General features: G+C 35.1%; 1 protein-coding gene across 1 annotated transcript; it reads left to right on the top strand.

Annotated features, from left to right (window-relative positions):
- The first annotated feature begins 96 nt into the window (after window positions 1–96).
- Window positions 97–23,474, top strand: LOC108200042 (umbelliferone 6-dimethylallyltransferase, chloroplastic). Its single transcript, XM_017368101.2, has 12 exons — window positions 97–381; window positions 4,336–4,634; window positions 4,749–4,832; window positions 4,972–5,046; window positions 5,127–5,210; window positions 18,958–19,047; window positions 19,919–20,020; window positions 20,122–20,214; window positions 21,680–21,751; window positions 21,866–21,961; window positions 22,075–22,179; window positions 23,152–23,474. Exons 1-12 carry the CDS (start codon window positions 321–323, stop codon window positions 23,191–23,193), a joined length of 1,203 nt encoding a protein of 400 aa, XP_017223590.1. The 5' UTR covers window positions 97–320; the 3' UTR covers window positions 23,194–23,474.
- The last annotated feature ends 436 nt before the right edge of the window (window positions 23,475–23,910 follow it).

The raw sequence follows: 23,910 nt of genomic DNA, 5'->3' as shown, positions 1-23,910 counted from the left end.
CCTGTATGCATATCAATCATCCAATTAAAAATAGGCATATATAGCATTACCGTTCATTCATACCCTACAATACTTACTATTTCATTAGAGCGGCAGAATGTGCGTCCACCGATAGCTGGTGGTTGGTGCTCATTTACAGGGACAAGCTACCCCAACTACCAATCTTATACATCATCCTTGTTCTGTCAGACCAAATTAATTAGAAAATAAAATATCTTATTTTCCACGCGGTGGTATGCATGATACTGTATTCAATAAGACATTGAGCTTTGGTAATCAGGAAAAGGGAAAGCACTGTTCTCTGAAGCTGAAAAACAGCCATGATTCAGTCATTTATGCCATCATGCTTCTCCTCCAGTATCCAGCTTCAACCAGAAAAAGGTAACTCTGTCCATTTCCTTTATGCTCGACTTCCTTGCTAAAAGCTTTATTCTATACATTGCCTTATATCGGCCTAAAAAACAACAACTTGTACATTTGTTAATTTTTTTATACTTACAATCACTAGCCTCACTGATGTAACTATTATATAATGTATTTTAATTTTAATTTGTTGATAAATATTTACTTTTCTAAAATATATTTAAAATTTTACTTTTCTTATCAATATCTACATAAATGAATAATTGAAAGTCAATAACTATCAACAGTTTCATAATAAAATTTTTGACAAAATACTTTCTATGTTTAAGTTATAACTATTCTTACTATAAATTTAAGCACATTATTACGGGAGCCAAGCTAAGTCAATTAACATGGTGGGTTTTAAGTTTTAACTAAAAATATCTATTTAATAATTCAGTAAGAGATAATTTGAGGTCGAAAAAAGAACTAGGGAATCAAGTTCAAGCAAAATATTTTTTAAACAATTTATTATCTTTTATAATTTTTAAGATAAAACTATATATTTTCATTGAAATATTAATATTATAAACACTCAAAAGTTACTTTATATTATTTTTAAAAAAATTTGAATTAATATTCATTTAAATATATATTTTTATATTATAAACGACTCAAAAGTTACTAATCATTTATTAATAAATAAAAATATGAAAGAATAATTATATCAATAATGATATAATCTTTTATTATCAGAAAAATATGAAAATAAATTAATTAAAAAGGTCAAAAAAATAAATACTAATCCTTTTCTTAATTTTTAAGTCAATTCCTAAGATTATATGACAAACAAAGACTCCTTCACATATATTGAAACACATGTGGACACGAATAAAAATTTGATAAAATTGAGCACCTTTATTCGTTTTTGGGCCATAAGATCCGCTAAATGTCATGGATGGAGAACACAGCTCTGAAGCAAGGAATGCAAAACCATATATGCGTTTGTTGGCCATTAATTACGGCAAACAAGCAACTCATCACTTGTGCCCCCATTAGCTGTGGCCAATCATATATGAATTTTTGAGTTTTGTGTGTTCTCTCCTGTTAATGTTAACATGAGAACACAGTTAATATATATATATATATATATATATAGACACACACAAATCTTAGAATAAAAAGGGGAAACTAATTTTGTTACAATTTAATCTATTGGTCTCCCAAGAGACACTACACATAATTAAAATACACACTCATATATAATCACACATGATTACACTCTCATATATAATCTCACATAATCTTTTCTGTTTTTAGTTTGATTTTTGGATGTGAATGAGTGAGATTGTTTTGAAATATAGCTTCCCTTTTTTTCCATCTTCACATGACATATGTGTTATATTTGGACCTCATTTGGAATTTTTTTTATCTAATTTCTAGTCTAAGTTGGGTTCTGTGCAGTACGACCAAATATATGCAAATGATGAAATAGAAACCCTTTAAAGAGAAATGAAAAAAACAAAACACTACCCCCCCTCATAGAGCATCACCCATCCCAAGCCTACACCTCGCTCACTCAATCCCTTCCGAGCACAATAGAGCGTCGTAAAGCCCAAGCCTAAACCTCGCTCACTCAATCCCTTCTGAGCATACTAGAGCCAGGTAATTAAGGGCTCAAAATTTCCATGAGACATGCTCCACATATGTCCACAAGCTACCACTAGGTCTCATCAAGAGTCCCACTAGACCCCATCTATCCACATGCTCTAAACCCCCGGGTCCAGGTCCGGCAACCATTGCCATTGCAGTGATTTTTATTTGATTTATACTTGAGTTTTTTCTATACTAGCTAGTATGAACCTGTCTATATATTAAGGTCAGCTGATTGTTCCAGTCACATGATTCTACTCTTGGGAGATTGTTTGCTATAATGCCAGCTGTAGTATTACAACTTCAATTGGGCACAAAAATTTTCTTTTATTTAAAAGATGAAATAGAAAAATTAATGAATAGGTTATATATATATATATATATATATATATATATATATATATATATATATATATATATTGAGATGTTCTCCAACGCACTAGCTTAGCTATAATATTTATATGTTGACATGCAGTGGCGGAACCAGAGGGGGGCTAGGGGATGCTAGAGCCCCCTAACCTTTGAAAAAACGGTGCATATTTTTTTTCCAGCCCCGCTGAATTATTTTGATGTCAATATAATTTAGGGCACTTTGAACGAGTCCAAGAGGTACCTTATACCATGTCCTAAGTCATAATTTAGGGCATTTGATGAAAAATGTTGATCCAACAATATCCTAGTGATGCCTTATATCACTAGGACAACCTCTTCAAGCTTTATTTATAAGGCACCTCTCTCTCCTTTCTCTATCCCATATGTTATAATAAATTCTTATACACACTCTCTTTCTCTCTCTACTTTGGACTTGCTCTCTTAGTCTAAAGAGAGAATAACAAATACTCTTTTCATTCCAATTTAGATGAGTTTTTTGCTCATTTCACACATGTTAAAGAGTATCAAAAGATTTTTTTTTGAGTAGTGCTAGGTGCACATAATTGTGTACAGAAAATTTGTACATAATGATGTGGCAAGTGATGTGGTGGGTTTTAATTGGGGTGGTTGGTGTAAATGCAGGGGGGCCATCCAATTAAAATCTGCCACATGTCATTATGTACATGTTTTTGTACACAATTATGTGCACCAAGCATTTTCCTTTTTTTTTCCATCTATGCCCATATCTATTGTGTTGACTTTCTATAATATTAGCTAGATGGTACATTGGAAATGATAAATAAGAAAGGGTAAGAATGGAAGATTGTTGATAAATGTGCATTGAAATGAAAGAGGCTCAACTATATTGGAATAAATTTTTTTCTCAAATGGATCATCTAATTTGGGATGGAGGGAGTACATTCAATCACATACACTCATAAGTCATACGCACACACTTGACAATATCCTAACTCAGCATCTCACTGCGATAAATTCATTCACCCGGGACCTGCGACAACCTGCTCAGCTACGCTCTCCCTCCCAGCGGCCGGCTCCCTGTGTCCACTTCCCACGGGCCTGCAACTTGCTCTCTCTGACTCTCCCTTTTTAGATTCAAATTTCAATCAGTCCTTTACAATTTCACTTGCTTTCAAATTTGAGCCCCCCCTAAGATTTATTCCTGGTTCCGCCACTGTTGACATGTTCTCCAACACACTTTATAATTTGTTGCATTGATGATGAACTTATATTAAAAAGACTAAAATGCATGTTGTGTACCTGTGGTATTGTCTTTGTGCACTTTGTGTACCTGTGGTAAGGAAAGTAGCAAATTGCATGCTGAACTATCCAAACCAGTGCAAAATGTGTACTTCCGTCCATCAACTTTTAACACCGTTAGTTTTAGAAGGGCAGAATCGACTTTTCAGCATTATTGCAGAACTGTTGGCTGTTGCATGCTTCTCCCGGTCTCTCTGTTGCATGTTTTTAACTTTTTTACTGCTTTTAATCAATTTTTTTTTGAAACAATGCTGCTTTTAATTTTGTTCGCCGACTCGTGTCTCGGAGCAAAAATACATGATACTCCTCTCCAACAAATCACTTGTATACTCCTCTACAATATAAGTGATTTGTTGGAGAGGAGTATCATGCATTGCCCCCGGGGACGCGAGTCGGCAAACAAAAAATTAAAAGCATCAAAAAATTCAAAACATGCAACACAGATACCACATATACACCATTATGCTGAAAGGACGATTCTACCCTGACGGTGTTAGAAGCAAATAGACGGTAGTACACACTTCGCACAATTTTGGATACCACAGCATGCTTTCTGCTAGTTTCCAAACCACAGGTACACAAAGTGCACATTCACTATACCATAGGTACACAAGTTGCATTTTAGTCTATTAAAAATGTGCAAATTTCCATTTGCATGGTGTACTTAACCTATATGAACATTTGATTTAGGCATGCTAGTACCTCTTCAGTCACAAAGGAGACATACAAAAACTCTGAATCAAGATAAAGAATATAAATATACCGGCCCTTCTAGCTCCAACATTATAAATGCAACAGACATTTTTAGCAGCAGTTGCAACAAGCTCAGGGTATACAAAACCCAACATATACAAACCTTTTGTACCACATCAGATGCTGAGTTCCTATTACAGCCAAAAGATAATCAGAAAGCAACTCCACTGAGTCGTTTATGGGAAGAATGGGATGCATTTTACAGGTTTTGCCGCATATACACCGTCACTGGCATGGTAGGTACGGACGTACTGTGGTCTACCATATTAGTTTTTATTTGAATGAGGGAATTTGAGGTAAATTTCAATTTGAAATCAACTTCAATAATTCACCCATTCCTTCATTTACAGGTTGCTGGAGTCAGTTCAGTTTCCGTACTGCCTTTGACTTCAGTTGGAGAATTGTCACCTGCATTTTTTGTGGGAATGCTACAGGTGTTACATAAGCTCTTACTGAAAAGAAATTACTACAAGTTAATGCAAATTGCTATATATTGTTTTGCATGAAGGACTAATTAATGACTTTCATTTTTATTGCTATAGTTCAGGTCTCTGAGTTCTGTTCCATGTGCAGGCATTGTTTCCATTTGTTATTTTGAACATGTATGTGGTTGGGATTAATCAACTGGCAGATGTGGAAATAGACAAAGTAATGAAAGAATTAGTTGAACTTATCCTTTACTTACAGTTTACCCGCAGTGCTTTTCTTGATTTGTATAAATTTGTCAGATAAACAAGCCACATCTTCCTTTGGCTTCTGGAGAATATTCAGTGGATAAAGGGATAACTGTTGTTTCAGCTTTTGGTTTTATGGTTAGACATTGAGACTTTCTTTTTATTCCAATAATTTCTATATTTGATTAGTGTAGATAGAATTGATTGATAGATTTTAAAAAGAAGAAACAATTAATCGATAAATCTACATCGGAATGGATTATTTCTTGGCTGGAGGGTGCCAAAATTGAGAAAAAGTAAAACACGTCCAGCCTCGGTCAAAATGGAGAGTATCTAGGGAGTGATATGGAATGAAGGTTCACAGTATAAATATAGAATATTTAAAAATTCATTAAATACTGTGTTAATTTAATATCAAAATTATTGGTTGTGAACTTATATAAAAGTAATAATATTGAAGTCCAAGACAAAAAAAATTGTAACCCAATACATGATTAAACATGTTAATATTTAGGAACGGTTGAAAGATCAAAGGATAATGTAGTACCCTTCTATTGCTTAATATGATACTTTTTCTGTGGCGCCCTCCAAACCCGGGTCAGAAGTTTGGGGTCCACACCATAACGTAAACCTGTAATTAATATAATATATGCAGTGACCCTTAACTGTCCATGGATCGCAACAGGTTAAAGTATAAAACAAGCCACAACATAACTTTAATTATTACAAACCCAAATCCCAAAATATAAACTTAATCTTACAAGCTTACACATCATTTGTGTCTCGTTATTCAAACTAGTACATTTATATAAAAAGCCAAGTGCTGCTGATAGCTATCTTCATCTCCTAGCCTGGAATCCTGGCCTTACCACTAGCCTGTGGGTCATCGTTACCAACTTTCTCTGCCTTCACTGGAAAGAACATAAAATACCGCAAGAGTGAGCTAACCAGCTCAGCAAGTATAACATTATCAATTTAAAATATGAATCATAAGCTGAAGGGAACCAGTGTCTAAGGGAATCAATCTCCATACCAAGATTTGTTTTTAAAGTACGATTAGAATTGGATATCAAATTTATTTTTAAAAAAACAAAGGTTAGGCTGCTGATCAGTCAGACACTAACCCCGAGCAGGTCCCACCATGCTCGTTTACTGGATCCAAGGCACACATTGGCCTAAAGCGACCACTCATCTGGTCTGACCATTCATTTGGTCCAAGTTTAGAAAACTATCCAATTCTATCACAATCAAGATGATCAACAATATTATTCAATAAAATAGAAACATCAACATCATAAATAAATTTTGAAGCAGAAGCAGACTACTATTCAAAGTGTCTCAGATGGATCTCAAAGGAGGAATGAGAAATATCTTCATGGTTTAGACAAGAATTAAACATTGTCTCATAAGATGGCAAAGCATATCAAAGTGTAGCGTTTATATGAAGAAGGGTTCTAGGTTCACAAAAAGAATCCAAGTATAAATGAATACTTTTAAGATCAAGAAACTTGAGTTTATGGAAAGAATCAAGCAACTGTAAGATATATGTCATAACAAACGTTATTTGGTGTTGATCAAGTGGTTAAGGTCTGAAGGAGGTGTAATTGATAACTGGTTAAGGTATCGAGGGTATGTTCTTGAAATGAAATTAGGTTCGTATGGTAATCAGTTAGAAGTTTTAAAATTTGAAGGTTTACAATTGAAATAGGTTTCGTAGCAGGTATCAAAGAATCGGGTCATAGGTTCAAGAATCAATAAAGTAAGTAATCCATAATATAATTCAAGAAGTCTGGTTGAAGGTTCAAAGATCAATAGGATAAATAATCCATGCAATAATTCAATTGGTCACAGGACTTTATCAGAAAGTTCACTAAATAATCACAACATATACAAAATAGAATTGAAGGAAAGTCTGAGGGAAACTTGCCTTATATAGCTGATCTCAAGTTTCAACTACGCTTGCTCGCTATACTACTCTATCACCACTTGCTTTCCCTTCCTACGTCTCGCTTCTTCTGCTAATCACAACAATTCTTTATCAATATATGATCTCATACTATTCTTATTATCACACCTTCGAAACGAGTTTCTATCTACCCTTCGTTTCACCCAAATCCGATTAACGGATCAAAAGATATATCAAAACAATTACATAATGTTCATGTAGACACGTAACACATCAATCAGATATGCCATAACACGTATCACATAAGATATTCGATGAAATTTATTTTTCAAAGAAGGTTTGAAGTCAAAAGGATTTTTCTGGCATTTAATATGAATTTTCGAACATTTTTCGAAATTAAAACGGGTCAAAGAATCATTTTATAAATAAATAATCAATTCTGGGTACTCGAAATCAAGTCCGAAATCATTTGAAATCAATTAACGAGCTTCAAACATATTTTAGAATAATATTTCAAAGCTCGAAACTATTTTTCGGAATTTTAAAATCATTTAAAAATAATTAAATCTAATTAATAAATCAATTAAAATTAATTAATAATTAATTAAAACAATTAATCAATTAATATTTAAATTAATTGACTAATTATAATAATTAATTATTAATTAAAAATTAATTAATAAATTAAATCAGATTTATTTTTGAATTTATAAATAATTAAAACTATTTTTGAAATTAAAATAATTGATTTTCGAAATTAAAATTAAATAAATAAAACTTTTAAAAGATTTTAAAAGTTCAGGGTTTGATTTGCAAACTTTGGAAACTCCAGGGGTCAAAATGACAGAAATGAAACTTGGGTGGCTAGACTTCACCACCTCCAAAAGCTCAGGGGCTAAACTGCAAATATGCAGTCGCCGCCCCTGGCTTCGCCGGAGGTGGCGATTCCGGCCACCAACAGCTTCCAAATGGTGCAGATATGGAGTACTCAACCTCCACAACTCACCCACGCAATCAGATTCATCAGAGAAGGCCGGAATCGGCCGGAAAAAGATCGAACAAACTCGCCGCCGGCGAGTTGTTCTTCAGAACACGGCGACCGATTCCGAGGTCGTCCGTCAATTCCAATCACACGTTTGAATTCCTCTCTTCACGACCAATCCAAACATATCAACCAATTTAACACTAGATTCACGGATAAGAAACGCCTAATTCTAATTGAAAACATTCATACGATTTATAAACCCTAGTTTTTGAATTCGATAATTAAACTTAAAATTAACTATGTTATTGAACTCCAAATCATGCATATGATATACCAAAATGATCAGGAGAACATTATCTACAATATACAATCATCAAAACACATAAACAACTTCAAAATCAAAAAGCCCTATTTGGAGCTTATTTAATTCGAATTTAAATCCTCAAATCCAAACCTACCTGATGTTTCTGCACTAAAACTGATGCTAGATTTGGATTCTACTCGTCAAAACCTTCGATTTGAGTACTTGAATGCCAAAATCCGAGTCCGATAACGCCTCCGATTCTTCGTTTGAATCTCAAGAACACGAAAACACTCTCTCGATAAACCCGTGTTTAACTGAGATTATGATTTCCCCGATGAATTAAAGTGCGGTTAAGGCTATTTATAGTTATGAAAAATTAATACCCCTTTGGATCATATATGACACGAAAATACAATGTTTAATAGCTTTATATTAATAACACAGGTCCAATCGGTACCGGTTTTCGAGATAACTATCAAAACGGGGCTTTTTAATCAGTCATTAGTATGCGGGTCCCACCGCCATTATTACAAGATAAGGATGAGTATAAAATATCTAGTTTCACGTTTATCGATACAAACGGATAATTATCGAATACCGAAAAATTCCGCCGGACCGGCTCCGGAACAAACCGTACTCCGGATCGAAAAAGTCAAAACATGAAAAGTGTCCGGAATATTCAAATTAGGCTAAAGGTGAGTTTTGTTGAAATTTTCGGGAAATAAAATCTCGGTACCGTTACAGGTTGACAGTTTTCGAAAAATTAAAATAATTAATAATTAAATATAATATACGTAATTAAATCCGTAAATCAAATATAAAATCATACAACAATGCATAAAGCGATATGAAAATATCTAAATAAACTATATTTTGTACTGAACATATAAAAATTGGTATTCCTCAAATTTAATCAGAAATACGCAACTAAATTAATAGAACAGGAACCAATTAATTCACAGAAATTCACATACAATTCATATAATATTCATTAATTATTCAAATAATTACACGGATAATCCCAGATGTTACATCCTTCCCCCCTTAAAAGGATTCTGTCCTCAGAATCGCTTAGGTGAACAAATGAGGGTACTTTTCACGCATATCACTTTCTAATTCCCAGGTTGACTCTTCAACCTTTGGGTTTCTCCACAATACTCTTACTAAATTAACTACCTTGTTTCTTAACACCTTCTCTCTTCTATCTAGGATTTCCACTGGCCTTTCTACATACGATAAATCTGCCTCGAGTTCTACCGGCTCATACTCTATCACATGTTTCGAATCTGGATTATACTTCTTAAGCATCGATACATGAAAGACGTTATGAATGTGCTCCATTTGCGGGGGTAACGCCAATTCATATGCTACTTTGCCTACACGCCTCAAGATTTCAAATGGCCCGACATATCGGGGACTTAGCTTGCCTTTCTTTCCGAATCTGGATAGCCCTTTCCATGGTGATACCTTTAGTAACACCGCTTCTCCGTCTTCAAATTCTACGTTCTTCCGGAATTGATCTGCATAATTCCGTTGACGACTCTGTGCTGCAATTAGTCGTTTCTGAATAATTTCAACGACTTCCTTTGTTTGTTGTACTAATTCCGGTCCCAATACTTTGCGTTCTCCGACTTCATCCCAATATACTGGCGATCGACATTTGCGTCCGTAAAGAGCTTCATAAGGAGGCATCCCAATACTTGCATGATAACTATTGTTGTATGCAAATTCCACCAAGGGTAAATGTTCGTCCCAATTGCCTTTGAAATCGATTGCACAAACACGTAACATGTCCTCGATCGTCTGAATAGTTCTCTCACTTTGGCCGTCTGTTTGTGGATGATATGCCGTACTCATATTCAATTTAGTGCCTAAGCATTCTTGAAAACTTTTCCAAAATCTTGAATTAAATCGTGGATCTCTATCTGATACAATGGATACGGGGACTCCATGACGAACTACAATCTCTTTCAAGTACATATGGACTAATTTATCCAAAGAGAATCTCTCATTGATTGGAAGAAAATGAGCTGACTTGGTTAGTCTGTCCACTATAACCCAAATGGCATCATGGTTTGCTTTGGTTCTTGGTAATCCTACAACGAAATCCATCGCAATATGTTCCCACTTCCATTCTGGAATCTCTAAAGGTTGCAACAATCCACTTGGTCTTTGGTGTTCTGCTTTCACTCTTTGACACGTATAGCATTTACTCACCCATTCTGCAATCTCTCTTTTCATGTCTGGCCACCAATAGTTCTCCTTTAAATCTCTATACATCTTAGTGCTACCTGGATGAATTGAATATTTGGAATTGTGTGCTTCCTGCAATATGTCATTCTTTAACTCTGCCACCGGTGGAATCCATATCCTGGAAGAAAACCTGAGAATACCTTGTTCATCTTTCTGTGTACATAACTCCTCTCCTACTAACTTGTTTACATCCTGATCCATTACCTCTTCCTGACACTTCTTAATCTTTTCTAATAGCTCTGGTTGGAAGGTCATGGTATACATTGCTATCTTTGATGGTTCATAAATTCTTACCTCGATTTCCAACTTTTGGAACTCTTTGTACAATTCTTCTGGCACAGTCAATACATTTAACCTTTCCTTTCTACTTAAAGCATCCGCTACAACGTTGGCTTTTCCTGGATGATACTTAATCGTACAGTCATAATCCTTAATCAACTCTAGCCATCTCCTTTGTCTCATGTTAAGCTCTTTCTGGGTAAATATGTACTTTAAACTTTTATGATCAGTATAAATCTCACATTTTTATCCGTACAGATAATGTCTCCATATTTTCAATGCAAATACAACAGCTGCTAACTCCAAGTCATGAGTGGGGTACTTTTGTTCATGAGGTTTAAGTTGTCTAGACGCATACGCAATAACTTTATCATGCTGCATCAATACACATCCTAATCCTTTATAAGAGGCATCACTATAAATCACAAAATTCCCTTGATCACCTGGAAGGGACAATACTGGTGCTGACACTAATCTCTTCTTTAATTCCTGAAAACTTTCCTCACACTTCTCATTCCATATGAACTTTTCATTCTTTCTAGTTAACTTAGTCAATGGGGTTGCAATTCTTGAGAAATCCTGTACAAACCTTCTATAGTAACCTGCTAACCCCAAGAAACTCCTGATCTCTGTGGGGGTCTTTGGTCTTTCCCAATTCATTATAGCTTCAATCTTTGCTGGATCTACCTTGATTCCCTCCCGACTCACTATATGTCCTAGAAATTGAACTTCTTGTAACCAAAATTCACATTTAGAAAACTTTGCATACAACTTCTCCTTTCTTAGTATCTCTAAGGCTGTTCTTAAATGTTCTGCATGCTCCTCAGCTGTCTTAGAATATATCAGAATATCATCTATAAAAACAATCACAAACTTGTCCAAATACTTCTTAAAGACTCTATTCATTAAATCCATAAAAGCTGCTGGTGCATTCGTTAATCCAAAAGCCATCACTAAAAATTCATAATGACCGTACCTTGTTCTAAAAGCTGTCTTAGGTATATCCTCAGATTTGATTTTGAGCTGATGGTATCCTGACCTAAGGTCAATCTTAGAAAAATATTCTGCTCCTTTCAACTGGTCAAACAAGTCGTCAATACGGGGTAAAGGATATCTATTCTTGATAGTAAGCTTATTAAGCTCTCTGTAATCTATGCATAACCTCATACTTCCATCTTTCTTCTTTACAAACAACACTGGTGCTCCCCATGGGGATACACTCGGTCTGATCACTCCTTTTTCCAATAACTCTTGTAATTGTTTTGCCAATTCTTTCATCTCTACGGGTGCCATCCTATACGGGGCTTTGGATATCGGCTCCGTTCCAGGTGCTAAGTCAATTGCAAATTCTATCTCTCTATCTGGAGGAAGTCCTGGTAACTCATCCGGAAACACGTCTGGAAATTCATTCACTACAGGAATATTTTCAAGTTTTACTGGTTCCTGACTTTTATCAATTACATAAGCAATATAGGCTTCGCATCCTTGACGTAACATCCTCTTTGCTTGAATCATAGTTAAGAACTTCTTTACTTGCTTTTGTCCTCTAAACGTTATTATCTTATCGTCTGGTGCCCTTAATATTACCTTCTTATTTTTACAATCTATCTGCGCACTATGTTTAGACAACCAATCCATCCCTAAGATTACATCAAACTCCCCCAACTTGAAAGGTATCAAGTCGGCACAAAACTTATTTCCTAAAATCTCAATTTCACAATCAGGGCAAACTCGATTAACAGAGATACGATCCTAATTAGCTAGCTCTACATTCATAACCTCATTCAACAATTCAACCGGACAATTCAACTCATCCACAAAATCTTGAGAAATAAATGATCTAGTGGCTCCGGAATCAATTAACACCTTAGCATTTAAAGAGTTTACGTTAAGCGTACCTGCCACGACATCGGCATCCTGAATAGCATCCTTCACTGACATATCAAAGACTCTTGCCCTAGGAGGCTCATTCACTTCTGGAACAGTTCCCATGATTCTAAGTGCATTACTAACTGGAGCTGATGTTTTGCAATCTCTAGCCATATGTCCCTGCTTTCCACATTTGAAACATGCATATCCTATAGCTGGAGCTTTGCTTGTTGAGCTCTTATTCGCCTGATCTCTTATTGCTGGTTGGTTCTGGCATTCCCTAGAATAATGTCCTTTCTGGTTGCACTTAAAGCACACTATGTTCGGCTTGTTGCACACTCCTCCATGTCTCTTGCCACATATCTGGCATTCTGACATAGAAGACCTCTGCTGATTGGCCTGATTTCCCATAATAAAACGACCACCTTGTCCACTACTTCCTATATTCTGCTTCTTAAAATTGGAACTCCTTCCTGCTTGAAATTTCCCTTTCTTCTGGAACCTCCCTTGATGGGATGGCCCTTCTCTATTGTCTGGCTTTCTCTTCTTATCCTCTTTAGACTTCTGAAACAACTCATTTTCAGCCTCCGCAATCATTGCCTTCTCAACCACTGCCGCATAAGTCTCCAATTGCAAAATAGCTAACTTGCTCCTAATCCAAGGCTTCAGACCTTGTTGGAACCTTTTTGCTTTCTGCCTATCAGTCTCTACATAGGTTGGCACAAACCTAGCCAATTCCGCAAACTTATTCTCATATTCAACCACAGACATATTTCCTTGTTTCAGCTCTAAAAAGTTCAACTCCATTTGGTCTTGAAGGAACCTAGGAAAATACTTTTCTAAAAACAATTCCTTAAACCTTTCCCAAGTAATCTCAACTGTACCTTCCATATTCTTCACAGATTCCCACCAATACGTTGCTTCATTCTTTAAGTAATGACTGGCAAACTTTGTTTTCTGGTCCTCGCTTGCTGGAACTAATTCAAAACACTTTTCCATTTCTTTTAACCATGTTTGGGCTGCAACAGGATCTGCTGAGCCCTTAAATTCTAGAGGATTAACTGCCTGAAAAGTTTTAAAAGTTACCCTAGGATTCTCTTGATGTTGCTGTTGTCGGGTAAGATGAGCAGTTTGTTGTGCCAAAATTTGAATTAGTTGGGCCACAGCAGGATCTACTGGGCCTATGTTAACATTCGGGTTATCATTGTTATCATTGATGCTGTTGGTGCCTTCAGGATCACTGTTGGCACGAGTATGTCTTGTTGGAGGCATTCTGTAAAGAAGAAACAATTCACTTAGTCGTTTCAAATCAAATTTTCTTTTTATAAAAGGTTTTTAAAAAAAACAGAGTTATACATTTTTGAAAACATTTTTGAGATTGTTTAACTAAATAAATTGCATGCTTCTTTACAGAATGTAAAACAATAAAAGAAAGGGTACGGTATTATCACAAGAGTTTATGATCGGTACTGAAGGTAAAGTAAAGTAAAGCAAGTGCGATAAAGTAAAGGACAAGACTGAAAAGTAAAGATGCTGATATATATAAGTCAGTGCTGGAGATACAAGCGTCAAGCGCTTCGTCAAAAGTAAAGTACAACAACAGCAACAACAAGGCTATCATCTAGTCAGCTCGGCTAGTCTATATATACATGTCAAAATCTGCTGACAACCACAACAACATACATATCATCTAGTCAGCTCCGTTAGTCTATATATACATGACAAAATCTGCTGACCTGATACATACTACTCACTACACACTGCATCATACACACTACTCACTACAATACTGACCATCTCCAACATCTGATATGCTCCAGACCTATGGGAAGTCTGGGCCTCCGATAACCTCCAGCTGCTCCAAGACCCAACGAGCCCAATCTATAATATCTCCAGGGGTACCAAATGGTGCAGTGATCCCATATAATCTCTCTACTGCATCTGTCCTAAAAGCACGTATCCCCTCCCTCAACTGTCGCTCTCCCCTGTTATGATCTAGATTCTGCATCGCCTGTGTCAACTCTCCAATCTGGCCCAACAACTCCTCTCTCTCCATCAAGAGTGCCTGATAGTATTGATAGGGTACCGAAAGAGGGGAACACGGATAAGAGGGTCCGACACCTGAGAATCCAGAAGACTCATGCTCTGGTGGAGGTCCACGGATAGGAGGTCGTATAAGGGGAGCAGGTGGGGGCATCACAGGTGCAGGTGGGGGTATAGCCCTAAGTGGTATAGCTGCAATAGGGGTCTGTCCACTACGAGGGTATCCAGGTGGACGTGAAGGTCCAGCTACAGGTGGGGGTGTAAGTGCCCTGGGTGGAGATACCGGTACAACTCCAGGACGGAGTGGAAGTCCTTCAACTGTCGACTCTGAATGATCAGAATGAACCGGGGTACTGGGACCTGACATGCCTGATAGTCTGAGAATCAACAGAACAAACACGCATAAGAATCTGTATCCACTACCAGAATCAACCCTACATCTATTACGAATTCCTCAACCTCTCAACGTTCTATCTACCTATCACTCATTTCTAGTCCTAATCTTCTACCCAACCTAACCATCTAGGCTTGTTTCATTGACTTAAAACCTGTCGCTCTGATACCAACCTGTGGCGCCCTCCAAACCCGGGTCAGAAGTTTGGGGTCCACACCATAACGTAAACCTGTAATTAATATAATATATGCAGTGACCCTTAACTGTCCATGGATCGCAACAGGTTAAAGTATAAAACAAGCCACAACATAACTTTAATTATTACAAACCCAAATCCCAAAATATAAACTTAATCTTACAAGCTTACACATCATTTGTGTCTCGTTATTCAAACTAGTACATTTATATAAAAAGCCAAGTGCTGCTGATAGCTATCTTCATCTCCTAGCCTGGAATCCTGGCCTTACCACTAGCCTGTGGGTCATCGTTACCAACTTTCTCTGCCTTCACTGGAAAGAACATAAAATACCGCAAGAGTGAGCTAACCAGCTCAGCAAGTATAACATTATCAATTTAAAATATGAATCATAAGCTGAAGGGAACCAGTGTCTAAGGGAATCAATCTCCATACCAAGATTTGTTTTTAAAGTACGATTAGAATTGGATATCAAATTTATTTTTAAAAAAACAAAGGTTAGGCTGCTGATCAGTCAGACACTAACCCCGAGCAGGTCCCACCATGCTCGTTTACTGGATCCAAGGCACACATTGGCCTAAAGCGACCACTCATCTGGTCTGACCATTCATTTGGTCCAAGTTTAGAAAACTATCCAATTCTATCACAATCAAGATGATCAACAATATTATTCAATAAAATAGAAACATCAACATCATAAATAAATTTTGAAGCAGAAGCAGACTACTATTCAAAGTGTCTCAGATGGATCTCAAAGGAGGAATGAGAAATATCTTCATGGTTTAGACAAGAATTAAACATTGTCTCATAAGATGGCAAAGCATATCAAAGTGTAGCGTTTATATGAAGAAGGGTTCTAGGTTCACAAAAAGAATCCAAGTATAAATGAATACTTTTAAGATCAAGAAACTTGAGTTTATGGAAAGAATCAAGCAACTGTAAGATATATGTCATAACAAACGTTATTTGGTGTTGATCAAGTGGTTAAGGTCTGAAGGAGGTGTAATTGATAACTGGTTAAGGTATCGAGGGTATGTTCTTGAAATGAAATTAGGTTCGTATGGTAATCAGTTAGAAGTTTTAAAATTTGAAGGTTTACAATTGAAATAGGTTTCGTAGCAGGTATCAAAGAATCGGGTCATAGGTTCAAGAATCAATAAAGTAAGTAATCCATAATATAATTCAAGAAGTCTGGTTGAAGGTTCAAAGATCAATAGGATAAATAATCCATGCAATAATTCAATTGGTCACAGGACTTTATCAGAAAGTTCACTAAATAATCACAACATATACAAAATAGAATTGAAGGAAAGTCTGAGGGAAACTTGCCTTATATAGCTGATCTTAAGTTTCAACTACGCTTGCTCGCTATACTACTCTATCACCACTTGCTTTCCCTTCCTACGTCTCGCTTCTTCTGCTAATCACAACAATTCTTTATCAATATATGATCTCATACTATTCTTATTATCACACCTTCGAAACGAGTTTCTATCTACCCTTCGTTTCACCCAAATCCGATTAACGGATCAAAAGATATATCAAAACAATTACATAATGTTCATGTAGACACGTAACACATCAATCAGATATGCCATAACACGTATCACATAAGATATTCGATGAAATTTATTTTTCAAAGAAGGTTTGAAGTCAAAAGGATTTTTCTGGCATTTAATATGAATTTTCGAACATTTTTCGAAATTAAAACGGGTCAAAGAATCATTTTATAAATAAATAATCAATTCTGGGTACTCGAAATCAAGTCCGAAATCATTTGAAATCAATTAACGAGCTTCAAACATATTTTAGAATAATATTTCAAAGCTCGAAACTATTTTTCGGAATTTTAAAATCATTTAAAAATAATTAAATCTAATTAATAAATCAATTAAAATTAATTAATAATTAATTAAAACAATTAATCAATTAATATTTAAATTAATTGACTAATTATAATAATTAATTATTAATTAAAAATTAATTAATAAATTAAATCAGATTTATTTTTGAATTTATAAATAATTAAAACTATTTTTGAAATTAAAATAATTGATTTTCGAAATTAAAATTAAATAAATAAAACTTTTAAAAGATTTTAAAAGTTCAGGGTTTGATTTGCAAACTTTGGAAACTCCAGGGGTCAAAATGACAGAAATGAAACTTGGGTGGCTAGACTTCACCACCTCCAAAAGCTCAGGGGCTAAACTGCAAATATGCAGTCGCCGCCCCTGGCTTCGCCGGAGGTGGCGATTCCGGCCACCAACAGCTTCCAAATGGTGCAGATATGGAGTACTCAACCTCCACAACTCACCCACGCAATCAGATTCATCAGAGAAGGCCGGAATCGGCCGGAAAAAGATCGAACAAACTCGCCGCCGGCGAGTTGTTCTTCAGAACACGGCGACCGATTCCGAGGTCGTCCGTCAATTCCAATCACACGTTTGAATTCCTCTCTTCACGACCAATCCAAACATATCAACCAATTTAACACTAGATTCACGGATAAGAAACGCCTAATTCTAATTGAAAACATTCATACGATTTATAAACCCTAGTTTTTGAATTCGATAATTAAACTTAAAATTAACTATGTTATTGAACTCCAAATCATGCATATGATATACCAAAATGATCAGGAGAACATTATCTACAATATACAATCATCAAAACACATAAACAACTTCAAAATCAAAAAGCCCTATTTGGAGCTTATTTAATTCGAATTTAAATCCTCAAATCCAAACCTACCTGATGTTTCTGCACTAAAACTGATGCTAGATTTGGATTCTACTCGTCAAAACCTTCGATTTGAGTACTTGAATGCCAAAATCCGAGTCCGATAACGCCTCCGATTCTTCGTTTGAATCTCAAGAACACGAAAACACTCTCTCGATAAACCCGTGTTTAACTGAGATTATGATTTCCCCGATGAATTAAAGTGCGGTTAAGGCTATTTATAGTTATGAAAAATTAATACCCCTTTGGATCATATATGACACGAAAATACAATGTTTAATAGCTTTATATTAATAACACAGGTCCAATCGGTACCGGTTTTCGAGATAACTATCAAAACGGGGCTTTTTAATCAGTCATTAGTATGCGGGTCCCACCGCCATTATTACAAGATAAGGATGAGTATAAAATATCTAGTTTCACGTTTATCGATACAAACGGATAATTATCGAATACCGAAAAATTCCGCCGGACCGGCTCCGGAACAAACCGTACTCCGGATCGAAAAAGTCAAAACATGAAAAGTGTCCGGAATATTCAAATTAGGCTAAAGGTGAGTTTTGTTGAAATTTTCGGGAAATAAAATCTCGGTACCGTTACAGGTTGACAGTTTTCGAAAAATTAAAATAATTAATAATTAAATATAATATACGTAATTAAATCCGTAAATCAAATATAAAATCATACAACAATGCATAAAGCGATATGAAAATATCTAAATAAACTATATTTTGTACTGAACATATAAAAATTGGTATTCCTCAAATTTAATCAGAAATACGCAACTAAATTAATAGAACAGGAACCAATTAATTCACAGAAATTCACATACAATTCATATAATATTCATTAATTATTCAAATAATTACACGGATAATCCCAGATGTTACATTTTCTTTATATGGATTGTCATGTAGTGCTTGACCATGGGGATTATGTTTCAGTCTCCACCCCTTTTCATTGGAATTGTTGTATATATTTTACTTGGAACGGCATATTCTATCAAGGTATATTCATCTTTGTTTCATTTTCCAATATGATGATCATCATACTTATGTTTTGATAATGTATTATTAATTATAAATGATAAGCTATATTAGATTAGATTTCAATATAGATAAGAGGGTAAGATTTTTATGAAGAATTCATTTAATATGATAGCATAATCATAGTATTATTAGGATAAAATTAAATATAAATAGACATGGTCGAACTTTGTATCTTGCTCCGTTCCAACTGTAGGATGACGCTGGATTTTGGAAGGCCTCCTTCTAAGTAAATTATGAATGGTAGAGATCGAATTTGGGAATTGATAAGGTAATTTCTTAAAGCAATTCTAGTAGTTATGCTAAAATAGATGGAGTTATTGCTATAATTTAGGGAGTAAGAAGTGATTTTTGGTGCTAAAATAATTACATGTCTCCCATAGTTGGTCTTACATCTTGTCCCAAAATTTAACTGATTTCTGAAGTACCCCAATCCTTGAAATACAAATTTAATTTTTTAACTTAACTTTATACAAAGGGACTCACTATTTTTACTTTTTGGTGAGGGGGCAATTATAACTCCATCTATCTTTTGTTATACATATAATGTACAAACTATAGCATTGTTCTGTTCTAGCTGAAGATATATAAAATCATTGGAGTGGTAATTTTTAATTTTTGTTCTGTAATATAGATAATATAGATATGTTGTAAGAATATAAGTATGTTACAGCATTGGACTTGCTGTTAAGGGATGGACAGAGCCAATGCTTGGTCCATTTGATGCATAAGTTTTTCCATCCATCTCTTGTGTATATCAACTGTGTCCTCTCACTTTACCTAGCTCAATGTTTTTTTTTTCATATGGTTCACTGATTATGCCTGTTTGCAGCTACCATTACTCAGATGGAAAACAAATCCCTACCTAGCTGCATTCTGTGTAGTCGGCGGACATGGGCTCATTATTCAGCCTGCTGTTTTCTATCACATCCAGGTAACCAATTCGTTACATATATTGTCGTGCACACTAACCACATGACTGACTGGATTCTTATAATACCTAATTATGATTGGAGTAAGTAATTGATTCTGCAGCATGTGCTCGGTAAACCATTCACTCTAAACAAGTCATTGGTCTTCGCTACCATTTTCTTCAGCTTATTTTCGGTTGTTATTGCATTATTTAAGGTAAATGGTACACTATTGTTAATTCAATGAATTATTATTGGGGAATCTTTTAGAATTTATATTGTTAAGATATTGTGAGCCATCCTCTTTCCTTGAACTAATAGTATTTTGACATGGTATCACACTATGTCCAACTAAGGTCAGGAGAGACCATAAAGTCAATTCCCATATAATTATAATATCCCCATAATTAACATCAGTTCATATAAACTGTTAATAAGCTTTGTAAAAAACGTGAATCAGACTTAATCGACGAAGATACACGACAAAGATTAATCAAAGATTAATCGCTGCACATATAACCGACCAGGATGCGGTCGGTTAAGATGTTTGAAATCCAAAACTCAAATGAGACCCAATGAAGTTTAAGATAGGCATTTTTTATGGGCGTTGGGAAGAGGGAGAGGTTTTAGGTAGAGAGAGAGAGGGGGTAGAGAGAGAGATAGATTTTCGAAAAAAGAGAGGGAAGAAAATGAGTTGGGGGAAAAAGAAGAAAACTGGTGACGGAGAGATAAATTTATCCATTAACAAAAATAACGGGACGACCAAAGCGGTCGGTTATGTATTTGAACATAAAACGGAGTCGTGCCCCATCTATAACTCGTATATATTTACCCATTTTCCAAATAAATAAATATATTTAACAATAAAAAAATATAGTTAAAACCGACCGAGAGACGGTCGGTTTTGGCTTTAGACCCAAAACGACATTGTTTTATCTAACAAATTATCAAAAAATTGATTAAAGATACCCAAACACTTAACCGACCGAGGAGTTGGTCGGTTATGCTCTCGACACGTTAGCACTAAAACCGACCAACTACAACTGGTCTGTTTAAGTCAGTCAAAGTCTTGCCAACAACGTAGAATGACGTCGTTGTGAGTAAAACTGACCGGTTGTAGCCCTCGGTTTTAACCCGACACTTTTTCCCTGTCGGTCGGTTATTTTACGCCGTTGGTTTTGTCCTGTGTTTTTTGTAGTGTTCAGTACTTAATATGAAAATATGATCGAGTTGCGAATTGTGATATCCTTTCACTGTGCTAGGACAAGTCTAACGGAGGTGCTAAAAGTGAAGCTATCTATAATATAGCATCGATGTTAAATTTGGTTTCAAAATAGCAAATGCTATACTTGATGCTAAATATAGAACAAGCATAGATGTTGGTATAATTGGTATAATTGCCGCATAGGCATGCAAGCAGGAAAATGTAGATAAATAGCAAATTTAATATTTTTTGTTTCATTTAATTTAAAGTTGGTTGAAAAGTTAGTTAAATATAAACTATATGGTGCTATCTTAGATTTACCCATTGGATTAAAAGTTTTATCTTAACATCAAAAGTTAGTTTTTGGTGCTAAAATATAACAATAGCTATATGTATTTTAGCCATTGACCAAGCTCTTAACCTAATCATTTTCCTAGCCCCTCTCTGATATGATTTGTTGTCTGATACATGGTGACAGGACATACCTGATGTTGAAGGAGACCGAGCGTTTGGGAACCTAACATTCAGTGTCAGGCATGGCAAAAAGAAAGTTAGTGACTTAACAGTCTAATCACTATGCAGAATAACATACAAAACCCATATATATTCAAGTATATGATGAATTTGTCATGGGCTTTGAGTGCCCTTGTTCCTCTCTTTGCAGGTCTTTTCTATATGTGTAGGCATCCTGCTGATTGCCTATGGTTCTGGTGTGGTGGTTGGAGCTTCATCCTCGTTTCTAATATGCAAGATTGTGTCTGTAAGTTATATGGTTCTTGGCAATAAACAACTTTACAAACAAATGGAAACACATACCATCACTAAGTAGTTTTAGAAGCCTGCTTAATTATTTACATATCTTTCTTCTTCCAGGTGATAGGCCATACTACACTTGCCTTATTGTTTCTTCTTCGAGCAAAGTCACTTAATCTTGATGATGATGTGGCAACACAATCCTTCTATATGTTTTTGTGGAAGGTATGTGACAATAATGTTGTACACCACGTCTGAGTTTTGAAAATAGTACAATCCATAAAAGCAAGAGTTTAGTACTTCACCGAGGGATAGGTCATTGATGTAGTTTATACATAGACCATAGGCTTAATGAACTTTTAACCATCAAAGTTTGGGGTTGTACCCATGCGGCCTCGATGTTTTAACTTGGCCGAATCAACCCTCCAAGTTTCACAAATATTCCTTTCAACCTCATACCCGTATCAATAAAAAAACAGATATAATGGATGGACAATCATTTCATTTCATACACGAGGGTTAAAAGGGCATTAAACATTGAGGGTTAAAAGGAACATGTAATGTATTCTAATGTATTCTTTAGGGGTTAAAAGCAACTATATATATATATATATATATATATATATATATATATATATATATATATATATATATATTTTAGGGGTTAAAAGGAAAGAGCAAACTTTACCTTCAATAGTAAATGTAGAGTTTACCCTCCGTCATATATCCTTTTTTGACTTCATACCGGTATGAGGCTAAAAGGAACATTTATGAAACTTCAAGGGTTGAATCGGCCAAGTTAAAACATAGAGGCCGCATCAGTATATACCCCCCAAACATTGAAGGTTAAAAGGTAATTAAGCCTTATCATATAAAAGCTCAAAAAGAAAGTATTTCAGGCTCCTATTAAGTGCAAATGGATTCATTATAAAAGAGTTCTTATAAATTTGTCTAATAAATTAAACACTTCAAGTTTAAGCTTGAATGTAAAGGTTCCCAGTACAGCAAACATTTGTTGTAACATATTGAGCCACCCTAAATTCTAGTTAATTTAGTAACTGTTCCTGAGCTATGGTGTTGGTTTCCTAGCTACTTCGGCCTTTTTTTGCTAATAACTCCTTCAGTTATGCAAGCAATATGCAGCATGAAAAGTGACCATATATACTGTTTTTAATAATACCATCTTTGCATGCGCAGCTGTTTTCTGCAGAATATGTGCTCATTCATTTTATACGCTAAGAACATGCCAGAAAAGTGTCACACAGGATGAGCGACTGCACAAGTGTCTCTTCTTTGCAGTATCCCTGTAATCATACGTTGCTAAATTTGTTGCTATACTTGTAATGGCTTCGGCCAGCCTAACTATTCCATTCATTATGTGCAGAGTTGGGTTGCATTATTTTATAAATTTAGTTATATATCTAGATAAATTAAAATTTTCGACAATTAAACTCTTTTAAAAAATAAACCAAAACAATAGTGAAAGAGTACTCTGATCAGCAATATTTTCCACTGGTGTGATATATATTATAGTATGATTATTCCATGTTTTCTTTATAATTGCTTTGTACTTCTGTCATAGGTTAATCAAAATGAATATAAATTTTATTACCAGTTTTTTCATGCTTCTATCATATATGTTAATGATAATGTTTATACAAACAAAATTAATTGGAAAAAAGATCTAGATCATATTTATATTATATCAATCAAATCAGTTGATTATAAAACAAATTATCAAGCAATATATGAAACAAATTACATATTAAAAATTAAGCAAAGAAGTCATTCTCAATGTTAGAGAAAATAAATTAGTTTTGTTAATTATAAAAAGGTAAGATTGACATTTGTTAAAACCATAAGACCTGGTTTTGTAAATTACTATTAGTGTCCCCCAAAATGTCCAAACATTTATAGGTTGGTATGAATGAATTTTAAAACGGTGGCCCTTAGAAC

This window comes from Daucus carota, chromosome 8 (genome assembly GCF_001625215.2).
Source record: "Daucus carota subsp. sativus chromosome 8, DH1 v3.0, whole genome shotgun sequence".
NCBI classification, from domain to species: Eukaryota; Viridiplantae; Streptophyta; class Magnoliopsida; order Apiales; family Apiaceae; genus Daucus; species Daucus carota.
Note: the sequence above shows the minus strand (reverse complement) of the source record. Positions and strands in the feature narration are given on the sequence as shown.

Coding starts and splice junctions, on each gene's coding strand:
- LOC108200042 (XM_017368101.2), top strand. CDS start 321: ATGATTCAGTCATTTATGCCATCATGCTTCTCCTCCAGTATCCAGCTT. Junction 5,047..5,126: donor CAGATGTGGAAATAGACAAA/GTAATGAAAGAA, acceptor TAAATTTGTCAG/ATAAACAAGCCACATCTTCC. Junction 20,215..21,679: donor TTGTTATTGCATTATTTAAG/GTAAATGGTACA, acceptor ACATGGTGACAG/GACATACCTGATGTTGAAGG.